General features: G+C 37.0%; 1 protein-coding gene across 10 annotated transcripts in view; it reads right to left on the reverse strand.

Moving 5' to 3' along the window:
• Window positions 1-24579, reverse strand: part of LOC131057423 (protein NUCLEOLAR FACTOR 1-like) — a 362090-nt gene that overhangs the window by 65709 nt on the left and 271802 nt on the right. For all 10 annotated transcript variants that reach the window (XM_059221122.1, XM_059221116.1, XM_059221119.1 and 7 more), the window contains 6 exons: window positions 22657-22716; window positions 22424-22462; window positions 22224-22312; window positions 21971-22035; window positions 11827-11873; window positions 11662-11721 (listed from right to left, as the gene is read on the reverse strand). In XM_059221122.1, the coding sequence (XP_059077105.1) occupies window positions 11662-11721; window positions 11827-11873; window positions 21971-22035; window positions 22224-22312; window positions 22424-22462; window positions 22657-22716 (360 nt within the window). The remainder of the gene's footprint in view (window positions 1-11661; window positions 11722-11826; window positions 11874-21970; window positions 22036-22223; window positions 22313-22423; window positions 22463-22656; window positions 22717-24579) is intronic.

Below are 24579 nucleotides of genomic sequence, written 5' to 3' on the forward strand. Positions count from 1 at the left end.
TTTGAAATTTTTGTATAGTTGCCAATTCATTCTAAATTGCACCAATGTACTTCTTCACATGCCATGCTTGTATCTCCCTGGAAATGATTGCATTAATAATTATTAACGAATTGTTAGTGTGGGTTCCCGTGTCAATTACGACGGTTGGTACCTCGGCCAATCGCCAGATAGTGTATATTGCCATGTAAGGGAGCCATGGCGATAATGTTGATGTACTAAACATTTTTGGAATGCAATAGAAGAAAATCTTTTTGCCATATTGTTGTGATCACTACCTTTAATTAATGTTCTAAGTACAATCGTAGTTGTTGGTTATATGTTCTGTGCTTATTTCTGTTCATTCTGGAAACTTAAGAAACTCACGGTAGGGAGCAAACATTTTGGCATCGTTGCTGATTCGAATTTCGGAGATCAATATGGCCGCAGGCGGTAACCACTAATGGGCCGACCATTTTAACAATAGTTAATAGTCACTGAAGGTGATACACATGAGGAGCCCATGCAGGCAGAAGCCAGAGAGGATCAACTGACGGGGGATTTGGTGGAACTGTGGGACATTTCTGTCACCCAGTATGTGCAGAGGGAAGCTCGAGAGAGAGCGGTCCCTGAAGGCACGATACGTGAGGAACTCACAGTAAATTCTGTCGTGTTTGATCTTTTGGGGAGCCTTCCTAGACTGCTAGCAGGGAACCTCATTGAACGGCAAGAGCAGAGAGAAGAAACCAGTTGGGAATGTCGTCAGCAGCAAATCCTGCAGCAGTACGAAGAAAGGAGACGTAGGGAAGAAGAAGAGAGGGATACGAGCAGACGCTGTACCCCCCACAATTAATGCCCCTATGTCCCAACAAGGACCGATAGCGTACTGGTACCAAGAGAGAGGTAGGTGAGGGGTCCATACGAAGATCCCTACGTATCAGAGAACAAAACGAACGGAGACGTCGACTATGACAAATTGCTGAAGGGTCGGAGAGTTCGGAAAGGTGGAGCAAGAGTCAGAGTGTGAGTCGGAGCCGTAGTCGAGAGAGAGAGAAACCTGGTATGTGGAATGAGTTGGTAGGGGTTGCCAGCACCCTGCCACTGTCGGACGTAGCGGAGGACGATCTCATCGACCAGGCCGCTCACTCGACGTCGAGTGAAGAGTCTGGAACTCAGTCCGAGAGCAATCCGTTAGAGCACTCCAACCATGACGAAGGGATTGCACGAGACCTGCAGGGTGAGGTCGCCGAACTCTTTGAGAATAACCTATACTGAATTGGAAATCTGTCGCTCGAGGAAGACTTAAAAATAGGAGGGTCAGACCCAAAAACCTTGGGAAGGAGGGAATATAGGAGTGAGGGTGACCAAAGCGCGAAGGATGTGGGTGGACTCGTAGAAGGCTCGTGGATGGGGCAATACAATTTGATTTGGTCAAACGTGTACGGTACCTTCCAAGCACATAATACCTTCTAGACATATAATACCTTCTAGGCGATACATAAAACCCTCCAGACGAAGACAATGGCACACACCCCAGAGAAACAGAAGCTTCCAAATTTCATGGGAGACGGGTCGGAGGACCCCGTACGACATTGCAAGACATGCGTAACCATCTGGGAGGCAAACGGCCAGGACGTCCAAGATTACTAGTTGAAGGCATTTTCGGCCACCCTTCGAGGGATAGCAATTGATTGGTACACGAACCTTGATGATCAAAATAAAACAACATGGAACAATTTGAAAAAGGCCTTCCAAGAGGAATTCAAACTTCTACATGACGACAATGAAATTGTGGCGGAGATTTACAATACCAAGCATGGAAAAAGCGAAAGTGTTTGGGCTTATAACCGAAGGTTGAAGGAACTATTGAACAAAATGGAGAACAAGTCGGCAAATGGGCTAAAGAAGAGATGGTTTGTCGAAGGGTTGGTACTGTCCCTCAGACGGAAGATGAAGGTGGTCCCTTCGTCGTCATATGACGAAGCTTAGAACCGAGCGATGGATATTGAAAGTGAGAGCAAAATATCGAAGGGGAAACGGAGGGCAAGTGATGATGACAGTACGGACGGAAGTAGCGACAGAGAGTCCGAAATCGTACAAGCCCTTCGAAAGGTCATGTTGCGAATGATGAAGGAGTTGAAGGCTGATAAAGAAAGTGGTAGAGACGGCAAGGAACTTTGGTGCACCGATTGTAAGGCACAAGGGCATACGAAGGGGACATGCTCAAAGAAATCTTTTTGTGACATCTGTCAGGTACTGGGCCATTCCACCAAGGAATGCCTGTACATTTTTTTTTTTAAAAGAACACAAGTGCTCTACACTCAAGGCGAGCAAGCTACCCCACCAGTCACACCACCTAAACAATCAGCAAACTCGGAGGCTTCACCAGGAGGATACCATAATAATCGGCGCGGGAACAACCGTTCCAATAATAACACACCAAGGAGTAAAATTCAGTACGATGCAAAAGGGCAGCCCATGATCTAGTGTCAGAAATGTAATGAGTGGGGCCACTTTGCTCGGGAATGCCAGAACGGGAACAATGGTGGAGGTTTGTTGTGCAAATGGTGTGGTCCTCGAAACCATGAGGACACTGGCTGCCCCAAACAGAATGGAGTAAACATGTTGGACGTAAAGGAGCCACACGAGGAGGTACTGGTAATCACAAGATTGCAAAGTAAGAAGGCGGTAGACCCCGATCCCCATACGGAGAAGGAGAGACTCTGGGAGCCAAAGGCTGATGTGGAACAGGCGATGGTGGAAGAGCGCAGGGCCTCACACAATACTGCCAGTACCCCACCCTGGTCAGAGTCCGAGAAAACCATCATTAAACAGATGTTGCAAACCACAATACTCGTACGTGTGTCAAACCTTCTGCAAACAATGCCACAATTGAAGATGGCTATAACGAACATAATTGGTGACAACACTGCCAACCAAGAACACCGTCAAATGGCAGCAAAACCATCTGGCACAAACCCCATGGCCACAACAGAACTACTTGGTACGTCTGCTACAGACCCCATGTTGCTCACCATAAGCATTGGTCGAAAGTCGGTCCTGGTCGAGATGGAGATAATGGGACGAACACCATTGTTGACGGCGGCTCCGGAGTGAATATGTCACCGGAGGAGACATGGAGGGGTCTGGGCAAGCCAACTCTTTGGCCACCAACATTCCACCTCGTTGGTGTTGACCAGCACGGAATCAAGCCCCTAGGGATACTCATGGCACAAAAAGTTGTGGCCGTTAACCAACACTTTTTTCTTGACTTTGTGGTCATACACGAGTCACCATCTAAGTGTAGATTTAAAATACCTAGTTGTTTTCCAAATTTGATCACGTGAAGAGCAGCCAAAGCTTCAGCCACATTGTTTATTCCATCTTCTATTCTCTATGCCCCTAAAGCAAGAATATTCCTTGTCCAATCCCTCACCACAAATCCTATACCCGAAGGACCTTGATTGCCCTTTGGCGCCCCATCAAAATTGATTTTATACCATCCGTCCTTTGGCTTCCTCGACACCACCTCTGAAGGCTTTTTCAAATCCACATTAACCCGGTTAAGCCCATGCACGGGCATCATGCAATTCATCTGTTATTGTGTTAGGCAATTGTGTTTCTTGAATGTATCTGTTAAAAAAAACAAGTACATTCACAAGCAAATGAATTACATGGCTGGTTTGAAATGCACATCACCATCCATCAAAGGTTTTTATCTTCTTGGCCACAAAAATTCCACCATTGCACTAAAAACACAAATTATTTCAATACGATATCATGTAATATCTACTAAAAGTTTGACACATTAACAAATGTCCACAACACAAAAAGACTATCAAAAATTTATTGAGTATGCTTGATTTAAATATCTTCCCACCTTGCGAGATTTTTTGCTTGGTGAATATTTATATCAAAAACTCGCACAAAAACTCACAGAAATTTTGCAAAAAACTCATGTTTTTGGCAATTTTTTTCACAAAAACTTGGCGAGTTTGGCAAAAACTCGGTTACATAAAATAAAATAAAAAAGGCCCAAATGAGTCAAAAAATTATTTTAAATTTTTTTCCTTCAACTCGGTCTCATTCTCTTCATCAGAATATATACATGAAATATAACATTTAAATATAAGAAAGGAAAAAGAGATTTAAGTTATATTTCATGTACATATTGGCAGGATGTTTGAGATTGGTTTCAAATCTCTAGGAGTTATAATGCAAATTCTATGTTCTAGAAGATTTATTAATTTTCAGACTTGGTCAAATTTCAATAATCTATAGGCTCCTATTAGCATTCTCTTGTTCTCTCTATCTGAATAACTTTATTTGCCTCAAATTCTAGACCTATCTATCTCCCTATCGCTCTTCCTGTATCCCCTCTCTCTACCACTATCTGTCTCACTCTCTCCTTTGTCCTCCAAGATCTAGACCTATCTCTCTACCTCTCTCTCTCTCTCTCTCACCCTCAGACCTCAATGAGGGGTGCTACTCTCAACCTCGTTTTGGCAAAGTGTTGGAAAACTCCTAGGACTAGACACTCTAGTTCTATGTATAACCTAGTTTTAACTAGAGCTAGGAAGAGGAAGGTGTAAAATGTCTTGATATAGAATTTATTTTTAGTATTACAAAAACAAATTGCTATTTTCATTTTGTTTCAGACAATCATGCATCAGCATTCCGCATGAGGATTCCACCTTGTACCCAATTTGCATTCAAATCAATCAAATATAGCTAGATTTATCTTGTTTCTTTTATGTACTCATTTATTGACTCATTGGATGCATCTCCTCATTGAATTTTGCAAAACAAAAAGCATTTTTAATGAAATTTAAGCATTATTTAAAGCTGCCAAGTTTTTGCCAAGTCCATTTTTGGGCCTTGCCAAGTTTTTGCTGAGTCCGAGTTTTCCAACTATGCTTGAGAAAATACCCCTTCCCTGCTTGTATATTAGTAGTTTGGCCATAATCACATGCAACATATTTGGAGTAGGGAACATTTTCTCCATGCACATTATACACCCTATGTGAACATTTTCTTATTGAATCAAATCTAATCCTCCTCCACAAAATCTGCTCGAAAAGCTTTTTAAAATCTACTTATGAACTTCAATAATTTCTGTATATAGGTCTGCAATAATTGAACTCAGAATCTGCCCATATTCTTCATTAATTTTTGTTCATAAGGTTTGCAATAGTCTTCAAAATGCTCACATATGCTCCTTAGATCTTCTCTAAGGTCTGCCCAAATCTGCAATAGGAATATGCTAATTAAACTCCTTGCCAATGACAACTTGATTACAGTGCCATCAATTTGGTACAAGCTGTTCTCCATTAATTATGCCATGGAATGCTGTTTGACATCAATAACAACAATTTCCAAAAATCTCCTCTTTTGTCATTGATGGCAACTTTGTAAAGAAATAATCTTGGAATGCAATAGAGAAACTTCTCCCCTTGACTAAAAGCTCCCCCTTACTCTACTCCTCCCCCTTTGACATCAATGGCAAAGGATTTTGGGGTCAAAAGATGAGACAATGAATAGCTTCCCTTGAAAAACCTAGTGAACAAATGACAGTGATATCATTCCCAAAAGTCTCGTTTGGAAGAAGCTTTGTGAAATGGCTGCAATCTGTTCCTTTGTAGCAATGTACTCCAACTTCACTTGCTGATCAACCACATTCTCTCTTAAGAAATGGTATTTGAATTATTTATTGCAGGACTGCATAACTAGATTCTTTGAATTATTTATTGCACTTGTATTGTCATGGAAAATGGAGCTGAAATGCCCGTACTTAACCTTAATATCCTTCAATGTTTGTTTTTAAAAATTGTAGGCAATAACCCACATAAGACATTGATCTTACATAAGACATTGATCTTACAAACGTGAGCTCCAATTTACTAGAAGCACCAACTCTCTCTGAGCACCGACGTAGTATGAGGCACCGATCTCCAATAAACTCAATTTGAAAAACTTCACTATACTATGCTCAATCTTCATAAATTTGTACTTTCTTCTGTGCTCATCACCCTCTATCTCTTCGTCAAAATCAAAATCTACATGCAGCTGTACATTCTCTTTTTCTGTTTTTGAAAATGCTTCACTCAACAACCAAATAACCTTCAATGTATTATATGCCAATACATCTTAATATTTTTTTATTTCATTAATATCCATAAAACTCTTCAAGAATAAAACCTACTAAAAATGGCACTGCTGTTTGCATTCTCAAAAAAATGGAAGATTTCTAAAATATTTTGGGCACCCAAATCTGATTATAAAACCTTATCAAATCTGCTTTAAATCTTTCTTTTCATGACATAAATCAGATTTTTAAAACTTTCTTTTTATGCCACATTAAATCTTTATTTTTATGGCGGAAAACATATTTGGTTTTAATCTATCAAATTCTTAAACATTCTTTTCTTGTTTACTTCTAAAAGTGGTGGCCATCTTTATGTTATTTGCTTTCCTTTCTTGGCAGCTCATATCCTCAAATATTCTTTTCTTGTTTCATTCTAAAAGTGAAATCTAGCTTTGTGATTTGCTTTCCTTTCTTGGCAGCTGTAAAAACTGATTTATGCATCAAGCCTTGACATCAATGACAATTATCTAACACAATCCACATCCATAAATGTTATAAGGGTGAACTATTCACCTCTTGAATACCACAATCCAAAATCCATGGTACCCTTTAGCTATTTGAAAATTCACTTGACTGCTTGCACATGAGTTTCCCTTGGTGCTACCTAAAAGCGTGCCACCAATCCTACTACTTGCATAATGTCAAGTCTTGTAGCTGTCACATATATGAAACTTCCAATGATGGATCTATATAGAGTTTTGTTAGCCTCAAGAGATTTATGATCTTTACTTAATTTGCATTCTGCAACCATAGGAGTGCTCACTAGATTGTATTCTTCCATCCCAAATTCCTTCAACATCTTAATATACTTGGTTTGTGAAATTAATATTCCATTATCTGAATAGGAAATTTGCAACACAAAGAAGGACAACTCACCAAGCATTGACAGTTCAAACTCCTGCATATTTGTGGCAAATTCTTGGCACTTCTTGTCACTGCTACCTCCATAAATGATATCATCCACATAGACCACAACAATCAACAAATCATCTCCTTCATTCTTGATAAAAAAATTTATATCCAAAAATCCCTTTTTGAAGCCTTTCTCTTGAAGATACATGTCTCGTCTAGAGTACCAAGGCCTCATAAATCATTTTAGACCATAAAGTGCCTTCTTTAGCCTGCAAACATATTCCTCATTCTCTGATAGTAAAAATCCTTCTAGTTGTCAATGTACATTTTGTTGTCGGGAATAATCATTATGTTATGTTATCGTATTATGTTATGTAGTCGTCGGTAATTGTGGGTTATGACAGTCAGTTAGTCTTCCTGAAGGGTAGTTGGACGCGACGGTTGGTCGCACCCCTTCGGGTATTATATATTGCATACGTTTCCTTCTTAGTGGCATCGTCATAGTCGTATCTGGGTGTGATGTTATAAGCACTTGATGTACATGGACTGTTGAATTAATACAGAGACTGGTTCTTTAATATATTTCCATTATGTTCTGTGCATTTACTTTTTGCATTTAAACGTTTACCCGTATGTGGCAAACACATTTCTTCCTCCAAGTTTCCATTTAGAAGGCTGATTTCACATCCATCTGGTAGAATTTGAAGTTCTTAAAACTAGCAAAGGCTAAGAACATCTTTATAGCTTCCATACATATTCCTCATTCTCTAATAGTAGAAATCCTTCTAGTTGTCAATGTACATTTCTTACTCCAAGTTTCCATTTAGGAAGGCTGATTTCACATGCATCTTGTAGAATTTGAAGTTCTTAAAACTAACAAGGGCTAAAAACATCCTTATAGCTTCCATAGAAGCAACAAGAACAGAGGTTTCTTTGAAATCAAATCCTTCAACTTGAGCATATCCTTTGAATACAAACCTCACTTTGTTCCTTGTGAGTTGGCCATCATCATTCAATTTGTTTCTAAAAACCCATTTAGGGTTGATGACATTTTTGCCCTTAGGTCTTGGGGCAAGTTCCCAAGTTTCATTCTTCTCAACTTGATCCAATTCCTCTTCCATAGCCTTTATCCAATGCTTGTCTTTACTTTCTTTTGTAAAGTCCTTTGGTTCTATTTTGGAGAGCAAGCACAAATTTGCATGTTCTGGTGTGCTAGTAAATCTCCTCGTCAAAACCCCTGAATCTTTGTCCCTAATGATCAAGTCTTCTAGATAGTTCTTCAAGACAAATTTGTATGGATTCTTAGGTGGTGCTCTTAGTGTCTTTAGGTTCTCTTGTTCAACTATCTCTTTCTTAGTTTCTTCCTCAGTTTCTTCTTTGCAAACTTCCCCATTTTTAGGAACATCTTCTTGAACTTCTTCTTCATAGTGTCTTCCGTCATCAACTTTCACATTCGCACTTTCAACAACCTTGTGCAACTCTTGTTATAGAATTCGTACACTTTCCTTCATCAGCTCTTGAATCAAACTTTCCTAGATCTTCTTCATCTCTCCTTATATAACATGTGCTTCCAAATACTTTGAAATATTTGACTGTTGCAAGCCTCCCTTTCCATAGCTTCTATGGCATTTTTCTATCATTTACTCCAATTTGTGCATGATTCAAAATGTAGAAAATCATGTGAACCGCATCTCTCCAAAAGGTATCATATAAATTTGACTCATTTAACATGGCTCTACCAATTTGTTGGACTGTTCTACTCTTTCCTTCCACAAATCCATTTTTTTGTGTTCTTGCAGCTGAGCATTGTCTTCTTATCCCATGCTTTTCACACAAAACTTCAAATTCATTGGAAGTAAATTCTCCTATATCAATCTAAGACATTTGATCTTCAAACCTAATTCATTCTCTCCCAAGGATTTGAATGCCTTAAACTTGTCAAGAGCTTCAAATTTTTCTTTTAAAAATGTAATTCAAGTCATTTTAGAGTAATCATCAATTAATAACATAAAATACCTTTCACCTTGCATCTTCTTGTTCTAGTCGGCCCACAAAGATCTGCATGTATAAGCTCCAACAGTTTTGATGCAAAGTGTTCCTTCAATTTAAAACTCACTCTAGTCGGCTTCCCGAGTCGACATTGTTTACAGGTGATGTTTGTGGGCTTTGATATTCTTGGCTCATCTCTCACAACTTCCTTACGACTAATCTTAATGTAACATTTTTGGCTTTTGATTTCATTGAGGATGTAGAGATTGTTAGATGTTCTATATGCATTTGCTATCAATTTCAAATCCTCCAAGATGAAATGTAAGAGTGTGCCCTTGACCACACAAATGACTTACACTTAAGAGATTTTGCTTCAACCCTTTAACATATAGGAAATTCTCAATTTTTGTTTTCCACTGTCCAAACTAAGACTCCCTTTTCCTTTTTATATTTCTCTTAGTGTCGTCTCCAAATTTCATTATCCCTCCATCTATTTGTTCAAGAGTAAGAAATTTAATTTTGTCACCTATCATGTGTCTTGAACAACCACTATCAACTCTATCTCCTTTGTTTCGTGCGTGTAGAGTTGTTTGAAAAAACATGGATTCTTCTTTATTTTCTTGCTCCTGCTTCCAAACTTTAGTTGATTCATCCTTTCTTTTGTCAAGAAAATCTTCCTTGTTTTGTCTCAGAGGCTCAGCAAAAGTATTTCTGCAAAACTGTGTTGTGTGCCCGAAATTGTTGCATTTGTAGCATATAATGCTATAATCCATTATAGGAGCAAATGAATTATAATTCCTTTTGCTGAAACCCGGATTATCCCTAGCACAAATTCTACAATATATTACTTTGTGACCAAAATGATTGCATGAAAAACAATAGGCATGGAAGGAATAATGGAACATAGTTATATGTGGATGCATTTGAGGAAAGGGCTTTTTGAAGTTGACCTTGATTGCCTTTGGAGGTTGATTGTTCTTTTGTGGGACTTTATTCCTCTCCTTTTTGTTGTCATCCCTTTCGATGGAACTCTTGAGTGCCTTGATATAGCTTTTCGGCTTTTCTTCATTTTCCTTCTAAGGTGGATCCGTAGCCTTAGAACTTGTAGCCTCCCTTTGTCTTCTCTTGACCTTTAACAAAACCAAGGCCAATCTTAATAAACAGTGACCTTTGTGAAATGACGATATCATCCAATATTTCGGTGCTTTTGTCAAAGTTCAAGCTTTGATTCACTTGTTCAATGGTTTTCTCCAACTCATTTCTTAAAGAAATAATTTCAAGCTCCAATTTTTCACAATCGGATGCCTTTGCCTTAAGTTGATCTCTTATAACCTCCTCAATACACTCTGCCTCTCTTAATTGGACTTTTAGATTTACAATCATCTTATCCGATTTTTAAAGATTTTGTTCTAGTTTTTCTAGAGCTTTACGAACCTCCCAAATTCGCTCCTTTTGTTTCAAAATTCTTTTCTTGAGCTTCTTGTTTTCTCTATAAGCATAATGGAGTTCTTCCTTTAGATCTACTTCAACTTCATCTTCATTGCACACCTCTTTTTCTCCTTTTTCTCCGTCTTTATTATCCTCTTTTTGCATGCAATGAAGATGAGGAGGAAGTAATTTTTATTCAATTGAAATGCTACCCAATTTAGGGCAAACCACTTTAAGGGTCGTCCCTCATAAACATAATATTTAAATGCATATTTGGTACCCATACATGGGTCAGCCCAAGAGGGGAGTTGGCCCCAACAACAAAAACTAATTATTTTGCAATTTAAACTATGCAAATTAAACTCCTTGCCAATGACAACTTGATCTTAGTGCCATAAATTTGGCACAAGTTGATCTCCATTAATTATGCCATAAAATGCTCTTTGACATCAATTACAATAATTTCCAACACATCTGCGAACCCATCAGTTTGAAAGTGTGGTTGACATGAACTGCCAAAAACAAACTACTTGGAAGTGTAAGTTCAGAAATGATCAAAGAAGCAACATTCAAAATAAGCTTCAAGGGGCTTTCCATGTAATTAAGAGCTCTAGAAAATGGGAAGTCATGATAACACTTCCACTAGAGCAACACACAAAATGCAGGTAAACAGTCATGACCCCCTGAGGCAGCTTCCTCAGGGTTAGCTGGTGCCAATGTACCTCCAGGGACATCTTCTTCCCTAGCTCTTCTTTAGATTGTTCTAAATTGTTTATAGGACTGCTGGATGTGAATTCGACTTTTCTTTTTCTATGAACTCAATGTAAACAGTATGATTTTAAATTTTATGTTATGTTAATATATGTGATGCTGACTTAGCTTGTTATTTTAATTTGCAACCAGTGGTAGTGTCAGTTATCAAGTGGCTAGAAACAGTTTAACCCAGTGGTTGTGGCCTAATAAAAGTTCCTTCTTATCCTGCTTAATGTGTAATTGGACACTGCCTCTGAAAAAAATCAATTGCTATATTCTTGTGTAACCACTCCTGGTATGAATCGTTATTTTTATTTTGTACTGTAAATATTTGAAATGGTAGTGTAGCTTCAACAGTAAACAGAAACTTTCCTGATTCAACCTTTTCAAGGCATCAAAAATTATCTAAAAGAACCTTGAGAGGCATTTTTGCTATACAAGAATAAACTTCATCACATGATGTCAAAGGTAATCATGAAAACTACATGTGCCATAGGAAGTCAACATTAACTTCATACCTGGCGTACTTGAAGCAACACCTTTGGGAGAACACCATTGTAAACGGACAATAATTTAACCTGCATAAATAGGACTTAGGCTGAAAACGAAGTAGAAGCATTTTAAGTAAAATAAAGCTTAAAATGAGGATAAAAAATAAGTAGACTGTCTTTTGAAGATTTTACCTTTCCCTGATAGTTAACACAAAAACGATTGAACAATGCATTTATATCTGTCATAAAAATAAAAAATACTATCACATGTCATAACATGGAAAGCTTTGAAGTAATTTAAGATTGCAATAGTAGCTCTTAGACAAGAAGTACAATTCATAACAAATCTTCAAACATTATTATCTGTTTATAAACAAAGGTGAAAAAGCTTGAGCAAGTTTTCTTGCGGTATAACAAAATGATATGTATATATGCCCAATGTCAAACGAAAGATCAAGTTATATCTTTCAAATATTGCATTTTCATTTTAAGATATTATGATTTTTATGTTTACTAATGGAAACAAACATTGATTATGAAAATAAAAATTCAACAAAACAAAAAACATTGCTTACAGACTTAGATTCTCATTGGAATTAACTACAAAAACAGTGATTTAAGAGCTTTACTGAACTACATCATCTGGATTGTCATGGCATGTATTCTCAGATTCTGACTATCCAGCTAATTCATTCTATGGGTGTGCAGCATATGAAGGTTCCAAGCATTTCTTTTTTACTAGAAATTTTCTTTTCATCACAATATGTTGAATCTTGTACTTGCTGAAAGAATGTGTAATTTAAAAGAAAAATCAAAATTATTAAATTTGAATAACAAATAAAATTATATATAAAATATTCAAATTTGGGGAATTCTGAATGTCCTCAAGATGTACCCTACACAAGAGACAACAACAAAGATGGTAGTTTCAACTGATCACAACCTCTTGCTTTATCAATTGAGAATATAGTAACTTCAGGGTCATAGTTGAAAACTATTATATAAAAAACCGTTTACTTTGTGAGCTATTTTTTCGATGTGATGTAGAGGGAAGCTACGTTATGTGTAAAATTTTCTTAAGCAAGTCAAGCTTGTTTGGGTAGACTGGTGTGGTGATAAATTCTTAATGGCTGGGCAGTGTCATCATAAGCAGTGCGCCGTTATTTTATTTCAAGAGATTGTTGGGTGTTTTTTGTCAATATTCCTCTGTGAAGCAACCATCTAAGTGTACAACAATTTGGAGTGTCATATTGTTTTGGTGATTGAGCTTTTTAAGAAAATGATTGCTTTCTTGCATAGAGTGGATGTCATGTCCCCTCCCTGAACATTTTATATATAAAGCCTAATTGAAATAATTATTTTTAATTAGTATAATAATTATTTAAAATTTATTAAATATTATTATTTAATTAATATTTATTAAATTTTAAATAATTATTTAATTAATATTTATTATTAAATATGAATAAATAAGTTTTAATTGAAGTTGAAACTTATAAGCATCCACCGTTTATTCACTTAGTAACGGCTACTGAAATCAAAGACAATCAAGTTGATGAATATAAAAGGAGTTCATCGAGACCTTTTCCGAGCATGCTCCTCCGTTTGGAATTATGTTAACCATTCAATAGAGGTCAAGTTCGTATAAAACATGATCAAAGAGCAATAAGATATATTACCAGCAATGTAAACAACGATCTGTCAAAGTCCAAAAGCAAGGGCCACATGTAGAGGGAAAAATGTAGAATGATTCAGATTTGATGCATACATATTCATTAAGAATCGCATAAGTAAGGTGAAAGACTCATAATCTCTTATTACTATGTGAGACCAAACTAGTATCGAGTGTTCAAAATCAGGCATTCATACTAACCAAACACCAAAGAAGAATACCAAAAAGGAGATCACTATAGGCGGAATTCAGTATTCCAATATGGACGATGGTTTTACTCGTATTCATCTTTTGGTGCTAATACGCTAGAGGTGTTTTCAATCATATCAAACAAATATTATAAGATTGATTTCAAACTAAGTCAATGACATTTCGTAGATTGGGAGCATAACGTGCCATTAGTGCTTAGTATTGTGATGATCTGGCAACAGGAGATTATCATTTGAGTGAAAACCAATGATTAATTATTCAAAGGGGGTGATGGAGAGAAGAGACACATCCTTCATACTGTTCGATTAGTCAAACACTTATCAATTCATCTTATAATAAGCAAATAATTAATATTTATGGACGAGTGCGATTTGGATAACAAGTTAATTAGTATGAGTAATGGAAGGGTGTGATTAGGGAAGGGATATATCTATTCCTATCAAGTGTTGCAGCCATTCCATACCAAAGGTATTTAAGGAGGGGCAACCATCAACAAAAGAAGGGGGGGATTCCAGTTTGGGAAAGAACACATGGACATTATCTGACAACATCGATCAAATCAAGTCAGAACTGTTATTAAGTTACAGGCAGTGACAACCTTGTCCTGAGTGGTATGCATAGGGGATGTGTTTAATAAAGACTGCTTAATATATATAGCCCGATAATGTTTGTATGCAGATTCTAATAATAATAATATTAACATAAACTACAATATGTATAATAGTAATACTAATATAAAGGGATTCAAGCTTAATTTCACATACTGTGGCATGTCAGATCTGTCTGCCACTAAAGCTACTAGGTGGAATAATGATTGGTGTTTAGTAAATGGGCAGTGTAGTAATTTATATTATAGGGAATATAATCTGTTTTATGTATTTATATATATACACATAAGGGTTGTTCAGTCAAATAATATTTTACAAAGAATTACTCTGCAGTAAAACTTATAGTGTAATACTATCTGAACTTAGATAAATAAATATATATAGAAACCATAATTTTAATGAACAAGTAAATGTGAGATTATAAATCTGATTGAATTATCAATTCAATATCAGGAAGAAGATTATGTTATCATTGATTGAATTCCGGTTAAGATGGTTTTGTCTCCTAATCAACGTAGTTTAAGTCATAAGTATGTTGTGATGGATTAATTATGGTTAAAACAGGCCTAAACCTAGTAGGGGACATTACAGTGGATCACAGTATTTCAAAAGTAATACTCCAGACATTAATTCAGTACATGTATGCAGTCATTCAATCAATTTGGACAGATTTCATTTGCAAACTTGAGATCAAAAAATTGAAGAATTTTTGTAAGAGACCATAATTTTTCATAGCAGAATTGAAGAAGGATTTGTTGCAGATTTTGAAGAAAGTTATGAAGTCAAACTTACGTTTCATGGGGAAGTGTGTAATTCTTAAATAGTCTTTCGGTGTATTTGAGTTGCTCATTTTTGTATTCTGGGTTGGTGCACATTTGTTAATGAAAGATATTGTATGTTGTGGGTTTTTACTCAAAAGGGTTTTCCACAAGAAATCTAGTGTTTGCGTGTTGATGGTTGCTCTCTTAAAGTTTTTATGTGGTTTCATGCATTCAACAGTTTAAAAATCTGAAATACTGATTCAGTCTCCCCTCTAAGTATTTCCTATGTGCTCTTCAGCTTTCTCCCACTAGGGTTTCCACATAATTCATAGGTTTGTCTCGTGTTCCTTATTGTGCGTCAGCTGATTGAAGAGTTTGTGCTCATTTTTGTATTTTGGGTTGGTGCCCATTTGTTAATGAAAGATATTGTATGTTGTGGGTTTTCACCCAAAAGGGTTTTCCACAAGAAAACTAGTGTTTGCATCTTGATGGTTGCTCTCTTAAAGTTTTTATGTGGTTTCATGCATTCAACAATTTAAAAATCTGAAATATTGATTCAGCACCCCCTCTAAGTATTCCCTGTGTGCTCTTCAGTTTTCTCCCACTAGGGTTTCCACATAATTCATGTGTTCGTCTCATGTTCCTTATTGCTAGATCTAGCATTTGTGTTATTGCTATGGTTGGTTAAGGTTTGAAATATTACTGTTGTTGTTAATTAAGTTATGTGTAGTGTCAAAAATTGCATACCCCTTTGTAATTCGACCTACATCTTTTGTAACCAGTTTGGTGTCCATTCCCCTCGCACTTGAGTAGGCTCATTTCAGCCCTTGCATTAGCCTTTTTCCCTCTTAGGATGCTCAAGACACCTTTCAACAGCTATCCTTTGGCTTCTATTTCTTGTTATCCGCGTGTCTCCCTTGTCTCTTGTTGTTTTCGAGCATGATTCATTTGGTCACTAGCGCGCCGCGTGGACGTTCGTGCGCCACGCATTAGTCCCGCAACATCTTAACGTTTGAATGTCGGTTCTGAGCACACCTTTCCACTTGTCACCTGCGTATGTTGGTGGAAACGGCTCGGAATCTTCTAGATGGCTCACGGCCCTCTCTTTCCCTCATCTCTCTTTTAAATCCATCTTTCACTTCATTCAAGCTCTCTTGGTTATTCAACCTCTCTTAGACTCTCTCTCTCTCACAGTTTTCTCTTGCTCTCTCACTCACTTGCTACATCACTCTCTAGTTTGCTACAACACTCTCAAGCTCTCATGATATCTCTTGCAAGTCTCTTGACTTTTGTCAAGCCTATTCAGTAATATCTATCTATTTATCCTATCTTTGAGTATGTTGGGATTTTTCACATCCCTCTTCTATTATTTATCATCTATCATTTATTTTATCTTGCATTTATCTTTTATTCTATCAATCTATCTGGGTTGTCCATGGAGGTGGAAACACCAAAACGAGGGTCTGACTGAGGCAGACTCCAAAACACAACCCCCAACATTTTCCTTTCTAGCTTGTGTGCAAGTTGCATTAGAGAAGATTCATTTGGCTGGAGGCTTCATAGCGTGGACCTATTGTTTGTTTACTTTCTTCCCTTTTTCTCCTTCCATTTTATCTTGGTTATTTCGTATATCGCATTTACTAGTTTAGCTTCATTATTTTCTGCGTTTTATTGCATTATAATCGCACCTAGAACTCCCTATACGAATTTTGTACCTCGCCCATACAGGACGATAGCGCGTCGCATTGGTGTCCCAAACCTACGCGCTCGTCCTTTGGTCAGAGGCTTGAAAAATTCGCCTAAGAGCCTTGGATTGCGATTAACTACTTAACTCTGTCATTTTTATCCCCTGGCTCACCTTAGCGCCAGTTTGAGTGAGGTAGCGGCGGATAGATTTGTCCTCTGAGATTCATCATCTTGGAGGTGACAAATCCCCTCCTCTACATTATGAATTGTTGTTATACTGATTCGCGCCCCTCTCAATATAACTGAGTGGTATTCAAGGCATGTCCTCAAGATGTAGTTTATCACTGTCCTATATCAATATTAGGAATGATGTGTTTTGTTTATTGATATGTATTGAGTGTATGTGCATGTGTGGTTGTTGTTGGCCTTTTCTCTTGTTGTGAGGTGCATGTCTTGAACTACACAAAATCCAATTTTAGGTTGAATGAACATGGTTGATTGGGTAAAATCATACATTACGAATACTATTTTCTAACATCATGTTGGCAATTAGTAGCCTTGAACAATTCATGTGCCTCCATTTTTAAAGATAACATACTTTGGCATTCTACAGTTCAAAAAGAAAATGTGTAATTTAGTGATACATGACTATATATCATCGGGTGCTATGGGCTAAGTTGCCGAATTGGGTACTGGAATGGGAACGAGTACTTGGGTACGAAATGTCGGTACGACAGAAATTGTTTTGGGGATTGGGTACGTTTTCGGTACATTGTATGTATGTATGTATGTATGTATATATATATATATATATATATATATATATATATATGTAGCTAAAAAATAGAATTAAGTTTACAATGTCATATGCCAATACATATGCTAAACAAAACCATTACAAAGTTCAAATTTTGAAACATAACATGCTAATTTAAATTCAGTTTTCAATATCAAAAAGATTGAACTAGAATCTAATGATAGATAAGTTTTGAGTTCACTAATCAGCATTGTAGGTCTTAAGAACATCAAAAAACTCAAACTAGAATCACTAAACATTTCGGCATCTAAAAACATGAACCTTGGATGTACCCACAGGAGATTCGTTTCAAAATCCGATTCCTGTACGTTTCCTATCCAGAATCCCCTGAAAAAACCCACAATTCAACAACTTAGGCTATGGGGTATACTCATATCATCTCCCAAAGTGACGAATGATCCAAGGTAAAATACTGAGCATATACTTCATGAAGGGAATTCAAGTCCCCAGGAATTCCACCATTATAACTCCATCTTGGGGGCCTTTTAACACTTTGTTCTAGTTATCTGCTCCTCTTTAGAAGAAGCGCATCTTGTTTTACACCAGTAAACAAGAGACTTACATCAACCAAGCATCAATGGCACATAAAAGACTTCATATGAAAGCAAACCATGCAGCATCTATGCCTTAGATCCCAGTGGCAAATAATTTATATCATTGCAAAAAACCAGTAATTTCTACATAACATGCAGCAAAAAATCCTCTCAAAAGATATTCAGCTTCCTTGAGGGGGGTGGTCAATTTTATTAGTGAAAAATCATATAGCATTTTATTCCAAAGGAAGTCCATACCAAACAAAATACTGTAGACCATAAAAGTTTGGAAATAACTCTGACCATCCAAGTGATCATTAAAACAGGATATAGCCAAGAAAGAGAAGTGATAAATAAATATTACTGATATGTCTGCAGCCGTACACACAAGATCTTGCCAGACAAACATTTCCAGAAGGCATGCAGTATTGATTTATCTTGTTCATCACAAACAAATAAAAAGTAAAATATGTCGGCTTTACTGAGGCTTCTTTAAACTATCAGATGTTAGTGAAAACTAACCACTCAGACCTTCCAAAAGGTCTTATATATCCTATTGCATCATTCATTGGTTCCCATCACTTAGTTAGACATGGTGCAATAAGGATTTTATGTCTTTCTCTATCATATGGATCCCTATATTCTTGTTACTTACCACACCTTGATTTTATTTTGAATTTCCTACTTAAGGCACATTGAGCACTCCGATTATCCTATTTATTTCGCCAACTATTATATTTGTCTATCCATTCATAGTGGGACTAATTCAGTTCCAATTACCATGCTGGATTTAAAGAAAATCATTTCATCTGTATTATGTAGCATCAAGAAAAATTGAATCATCTGTAATCAATTTTCAGTGTATTTACAACCTGTAAACTACAAAAAAAAAATCACTGAGGAAATATACAGAATAAGTGTGAATTAGAGAGATTCAGGAGATAGACTGCAGTGTAAATTGCTTCAGCCTAGTATTTCTTAGGAACATTTCTATGTTCTATCATAGAACGAGCCATTTCAGTAATGGTGCGATTTCTACGTTCAACGACAACATTCGGCTAAGGGGTGTATGGTGTGGTGAGTTGGTGCTTAACGCCATGTGGAGCACAAAAGGTAGAGAAGTCATCGGAACAAAACTCCCCCCCATTATCTGACCTTAGAGTGACAATCTAAGAACCGGATTCCTTCTCAACTAAGGCCTTAAACTACTAAAATGTACTGAACACATCGGATTTATTGTTCAAAAAATACACCCACATTTTACGACTCAAATCGTCAACAAATAACAAGAAGTACCTTCAACCAGTAACAGAAGGTGTATTCATTGGCCCACATATATCAGCGTGAACCAATTGAAGGACCTTGGAGGCTCGCCAAGAATCACCATACAAGAATGGTGTCCAATGCTACTTTCCAGTTTGACAAGCTCCACAAACTCCATGATTTTGAGGTTGGATCTTAGGTAGACTAGTAACCAAACCCTCCCAAGATAACTGAGAGAGATAGTGCACGTTTAAGTGCCCATAACGCTAATGCCAAAATGTTTTGATTCATGTACTCCTAGCAACCAAAGCGTGCTCCTGAGAACCGTCGGAATCAGCAAGTCTATACAAACCATGATCCTCAAGTCCCATAGCGATTGTAGCACGAGTCTCCCTATCAACAATGTTGCAGATGGACGAACTGAAGATAAAATCTATTTGAGGAGAATGCCTCATGATTTGATTGACGCAGAGGAGATTATGTTCCATGCCTGGAACATAGTAGACATCAAGAAAAAGTAAATTTCTACATCCTGAGTGAATCTAGACAGTGCCCTTACCAGCAACTATGTACTCTTCTCCTCCTCTGAAGATTACTGAATCCGAGAATGGTTCAATTTTTGTGAAACAATCCTGAGGATGAGTAAAGTGTAGCGAAGCTCCTGAATCAATATACCAAGAAGAAGAGTGTACGGGATCTGTTGTTCTCTTTGCCATAAAAGCATAGAATGCAGATTCTTTCTACTCAGAGTACTCTGCAACATTTGCGTTTTGTTGAGACCCTCCCTACTTCTTTTGTTCGGAAGCCAATCAAATTCAACACTCGGCCTTCATGTGACCAAACTTATGACAATAATTGCACTGAATGTTCTTCTTCTTGCTGTCTTGAGAAGAACCAAAGCCTTTTGGCTGAGAAGATTGAGCCTTTCCTTTGTTCTTAGCAGAAGATTTGGCAAACAATGCTTGCTCGGTGGAGATGGAACTAGTATTGCTTCCAAACTGTTGGCCCCACTGATCTTGTTGTAAAAGCTTCTTACAAAGATCGGAAAACTTCAAATTGACGTCAGTAGTAGTGATATTGAGCGTTTCAATGAAATGCTCATAAGATTTGGGCAAACTCTTCAGAGTGATGGCTACCATGTCCTCTTCCTCCATTGTGTGACCAATCACTTCAAGTTGATCACGGATGTCCTTGATCTTTGTCAAGTGGTCCTGCAGAGGTGTCCTCTCATCCATCATAATCAAAAAGAGCATGTTCTTCAGAAAGAATGCTCTACTTTTGTCAGAGGTTTCATGGAGACTCTTCAAATGATCCCATATCTACTTCGCAGTTTTGTCCTACGGTACCTGAGGTAGTTGCTCGTCTGTGACAGAGAGTTTAATGAGCATGACTGCTTCGCAGTTGCGCTCATCCCATTTGTCCTGATCTTTTCCGACAGTGGTTGGACATTGTGACGTGCCTAAAACAACTGCATCAAGACATCGGTACTCAAAAATTATTAACATAGGCTGCTTCTAGGTGTTGTAGTTGCGGTTGTTGAATTTCTAGCTGCTTTCGAGCATTATATTCGTCAGAGATGCCATCATGTACCCTGAGATCGAACTAGTGAAGGCACAAATTCCAAAGCACAAAAAACAGCAGATGAAACCAAGTTCTGCAAGTCAACAAGTTCTGCAGGTCGGATTCTAAGGCAAAAATTGAAACCCTAGCACGGTTTTTGAGGCAAAAAAGATTTCAGAAGACCCAAAAAAGCTCTCGAAAAAACCATCAAGAATCTGCAATTAGAATAAAAATTTCGCCTTGAAATAGAGGGTCAAAACACTAGGCGAATGTGCAGAAACCCTAGAAGAAAAAATATACAGACCTAGAAAATATTAACTTTTTTACTTTTGGCACCGAAAAATAGACTGAGGGTTTTTTGAAAAACCTAGGCACAACCCAGAAACCCTAGCAGACCCCAAAAAAAATTATATTATTTTGGTTGCTGAAAATGGTTGCAGATCACACAAGATCGCGAAATAAATCGCGGAGGTCGCGAAATCGTACCGCCGTGTCACCAAAAAACAAAATCGCGAGCAAGAAAATCCATGAAAAATCGCAAGCAGAAAAAACGAGGGTTTTTAAAATCATCACGTGAGTTTTTTTTCTTTTTGAGCCGAAAAACAAGCACTGAAACCCATAAAGACAGACGCGAAAAAATAGCATTTTTACAAATGCAAAAATCACGAAAAAACCTTGCAAGAAAGCGCACGACATAGAAAATCGCGACCAGAAAAAAAAGGAGACACAGTTAGAGCAAAAACTACCCTCGAACAAACCCGCAGACCCACGAAAACGGAGAGCCATACTGGAAAACCCTAGGCAAGGTTTTGAAAAAAAATCTCTTTAAATTTATTCAATAATAACCTGCAGCTCTAATACCATGTGAATTAGAGAGATTCACAAGTAAAAATATTTCATTCATTAACTGAGGAAAAAGTTACAATATATAGAAGTTACAAAAACACTATAGACATTAATTATGACACCTACTTCTATCTACCTAATACTATAGACACATTATGGTATTGACCATTAACATACATTCATTAACTGAGGAAAAAGTTACAAAAATACTATAGACATTAATTATGAAACCTACTTCTATCTACCTGATACTGTAGACACATTAATTTTGGTATTGACCATTAACATAATAGAGAAATATAATTCTAACAATAAGAATTATTGTTTCTTTAAAGGAAAAAACTTCCCAATGCTTTTGAATTTGATTCCAGAATGAATACCTGCATTTGCAAAATTTGATAGGATAATTGTTTGTCGATAATAGCGTGCTTGTCCATTCAAATACCTAATTAAACAATGAAAACGCATGACAATTATTTTCCTATTACCCTAAAGTTGTCCAAAATTCTTAAAGTATTAAAATCTTTTCAATGGGAAGCATATAAAGTGGATATTCTATGCTCATTTTCAAGGACTATGTACCTCCAAAAAACAATTATTTACAATTCAAAATAAAATCTTAAATAAACTCACCATTCTCGGATGCGCATGAAATCAGTGCCATGCTGCTTGGTTGGTAATTGATTTAATTGGTCAACAACAGAAACAATATGAGACCAGTTCTGCAAAAGAAAGAGCGTGCTATAGTTTACATCACAAATGTTATACAGCAAAATAACATATACATTTAGCATCCTCACTGCAAAAGAAGGAAACGACAACATTAATAATACCTGCATCAAAATGACATCAGCATTGTCAATGACTAAAATCTGCACAGTACAAAAAACTAGAGTTGATGTTAAATTGCTCAATCTTAGTAACACAGAAGAAAAAACAAGAAAGTCTATTTAATGCCTTGAAACATAGCAGCATAGATGGAACTAAGCAATGTTTATTCATTAAAACGTTCCTGAAATGAACCAAGAATGAATATATACAATAAAAAGTAGCATTCCATCTCTACCTCTATTGATGATAAGAAATCCACATCTTTATTCTTCTCAGTCTCTGCTTCTCCAATTCTCTGTACAGAATGAAGCATTTTCAGGAGCTTGAGCTGTAAAACATATCAAAATCTAGAGTTCCTATACATTTAAAGGCATACAAGAAAGCTTCCCACTTATGACAACATGATTAAGTTTTGAGGTTTCCTAAGAGCATCCTTTAGTTGATTACTTGGAGTCAAAACTACATAGTTAGCTAGTCAAGTGTCCAATTCAATGGATCACCTTTTGCTGATAATGAACTTAAAAGAAAAAATTTATAAAGAGGAAATATTCAAGAATTCCTCTTATGAGGTTTGAGAATCCTTGGGTTTGCCCTACAATCACCTCAAAGATTATTTTTAATAGCTACCCAAGAGGGAACATATTTCCAACTGTAGGAAGTGTTGTGAAATATGGATCGAAGAATAATGACAGCGATTCTGGAAGACTGATTGCTGTGAGTTATTGATCGTCTCCATCATTGAATCCAGTTTAAATACAAGAGGAAAGGTTGCCTACGTAGGGACATGTCCATATGTGGCAATTGCCACGTATGGACATGTCCCTACGGAGGCAACCGTTCATAACAATTAGTTTGTTTATGTTTAATTTCCAAACTGTATGCTCTGTTAATATATCACTCTCCAGATAATAACCGATTTACCATTAGTTAAATTCATGAGGGCTATATCTTAACACTCCCTCTTAGCAGGAGTGGATCTAAGTAATTTTCTTGGGAGCATATTTTGTCATGACTTCCGACACAATTCGGGACAACATTTAATATAGTCTTGTCATGACAATAAACTCAATATCATGATATCCGGCTCAGTCCGGGACAATCACTTAAGAAGTCAATCATGAGATGATCACATACTTTAGGATCAAGATATCCGGCACAGTCTGGGACAACAACTTAATGTAGTCAATCTTGGCACTTGGTCAACTATTGTCAAGATCGTCACCTTGAAATAGTAACCTTAAACATAAGAAGATCGTCATCTTCTTGAACATAGTTAGAATATTGCAATATACATTTTATTTATTTATTCATGAACAAATTACACATGGTAGAAATTTCATCCTAATAATCTCAATTATAATCTAGTCATACCAAGTTTACTTCTGAAGTATTCTATCTTCAATCTTGCAAGTGACTTGGTGAAGATATCAGCATTTTGTTCTTCAGTACTGATGTACACTAGTTTTATGACGTTTCGATCTACCATATCTCTTATGTAGTGATAAGGGATCTCAATATGTTTGGATCGATTGTGAAAAACTGGATTTACTGAGAGCTTGATACAGCTCTGATTATCACAGTGAATTATTGTTGAATTCAGAGTTTTTCCAAATAATCCAAATAATAACTTTCTTAGCCACACCGCTTCACGAGCTCCCATGGAGGCTGCCATATATTCTGCTTCGGTGGAGCTTTGTGCAACTGCTGACTGTTTTCTGCTGAACCAAGATATCATAGTAGAACCAAGACTGAAGCAACACCCTGTAGTACTTTTACGGTCAGTGGTACTTCCGGCCCAATCAGAATCAGAATATCCTTCAAGTTGAATCTCAACATTTTCATACTTTAAGCCAAGTCCGATTGTGCCTCGTAAATATCTTAGAATGTGTTTAGCAGCCATTAGATGTATCTTCTTAGGTTCACACATGAAGTGACTTAATACATTTGTAGCATAGCAGATATCAGGACGAGTATTTACCAAATATATGAGTGAACCGACGATTTGTCTGTAGAGTGTGGGATCTGTAGGTTCTGAATCTTCTGCCTCAATTTTCAGCTTGTGCAAATTAGTTTCCATTGGTGTAGCTAATGGCTTACACTCCATCATCCCAAATATAGTTAGAATATCTGTGGTGTACTTTCCTTGATTTAGGAAGAT

The sequence above is a fragment of the Cryptomeria japonica genome, chromosome 5, assembly GCF_030272615.1.
Source record: "Cryptomeria japonica chromosome 5, Sugi_1.0, whole genome shotgun sequence".
Classification (NCBI taxonomy): Eukaryota; Viridiplantae; Streptophyta; class Pinopsida; order Cupressales; family Cupressaceae; genus Cryptomeria; species Cryptomeria japonica.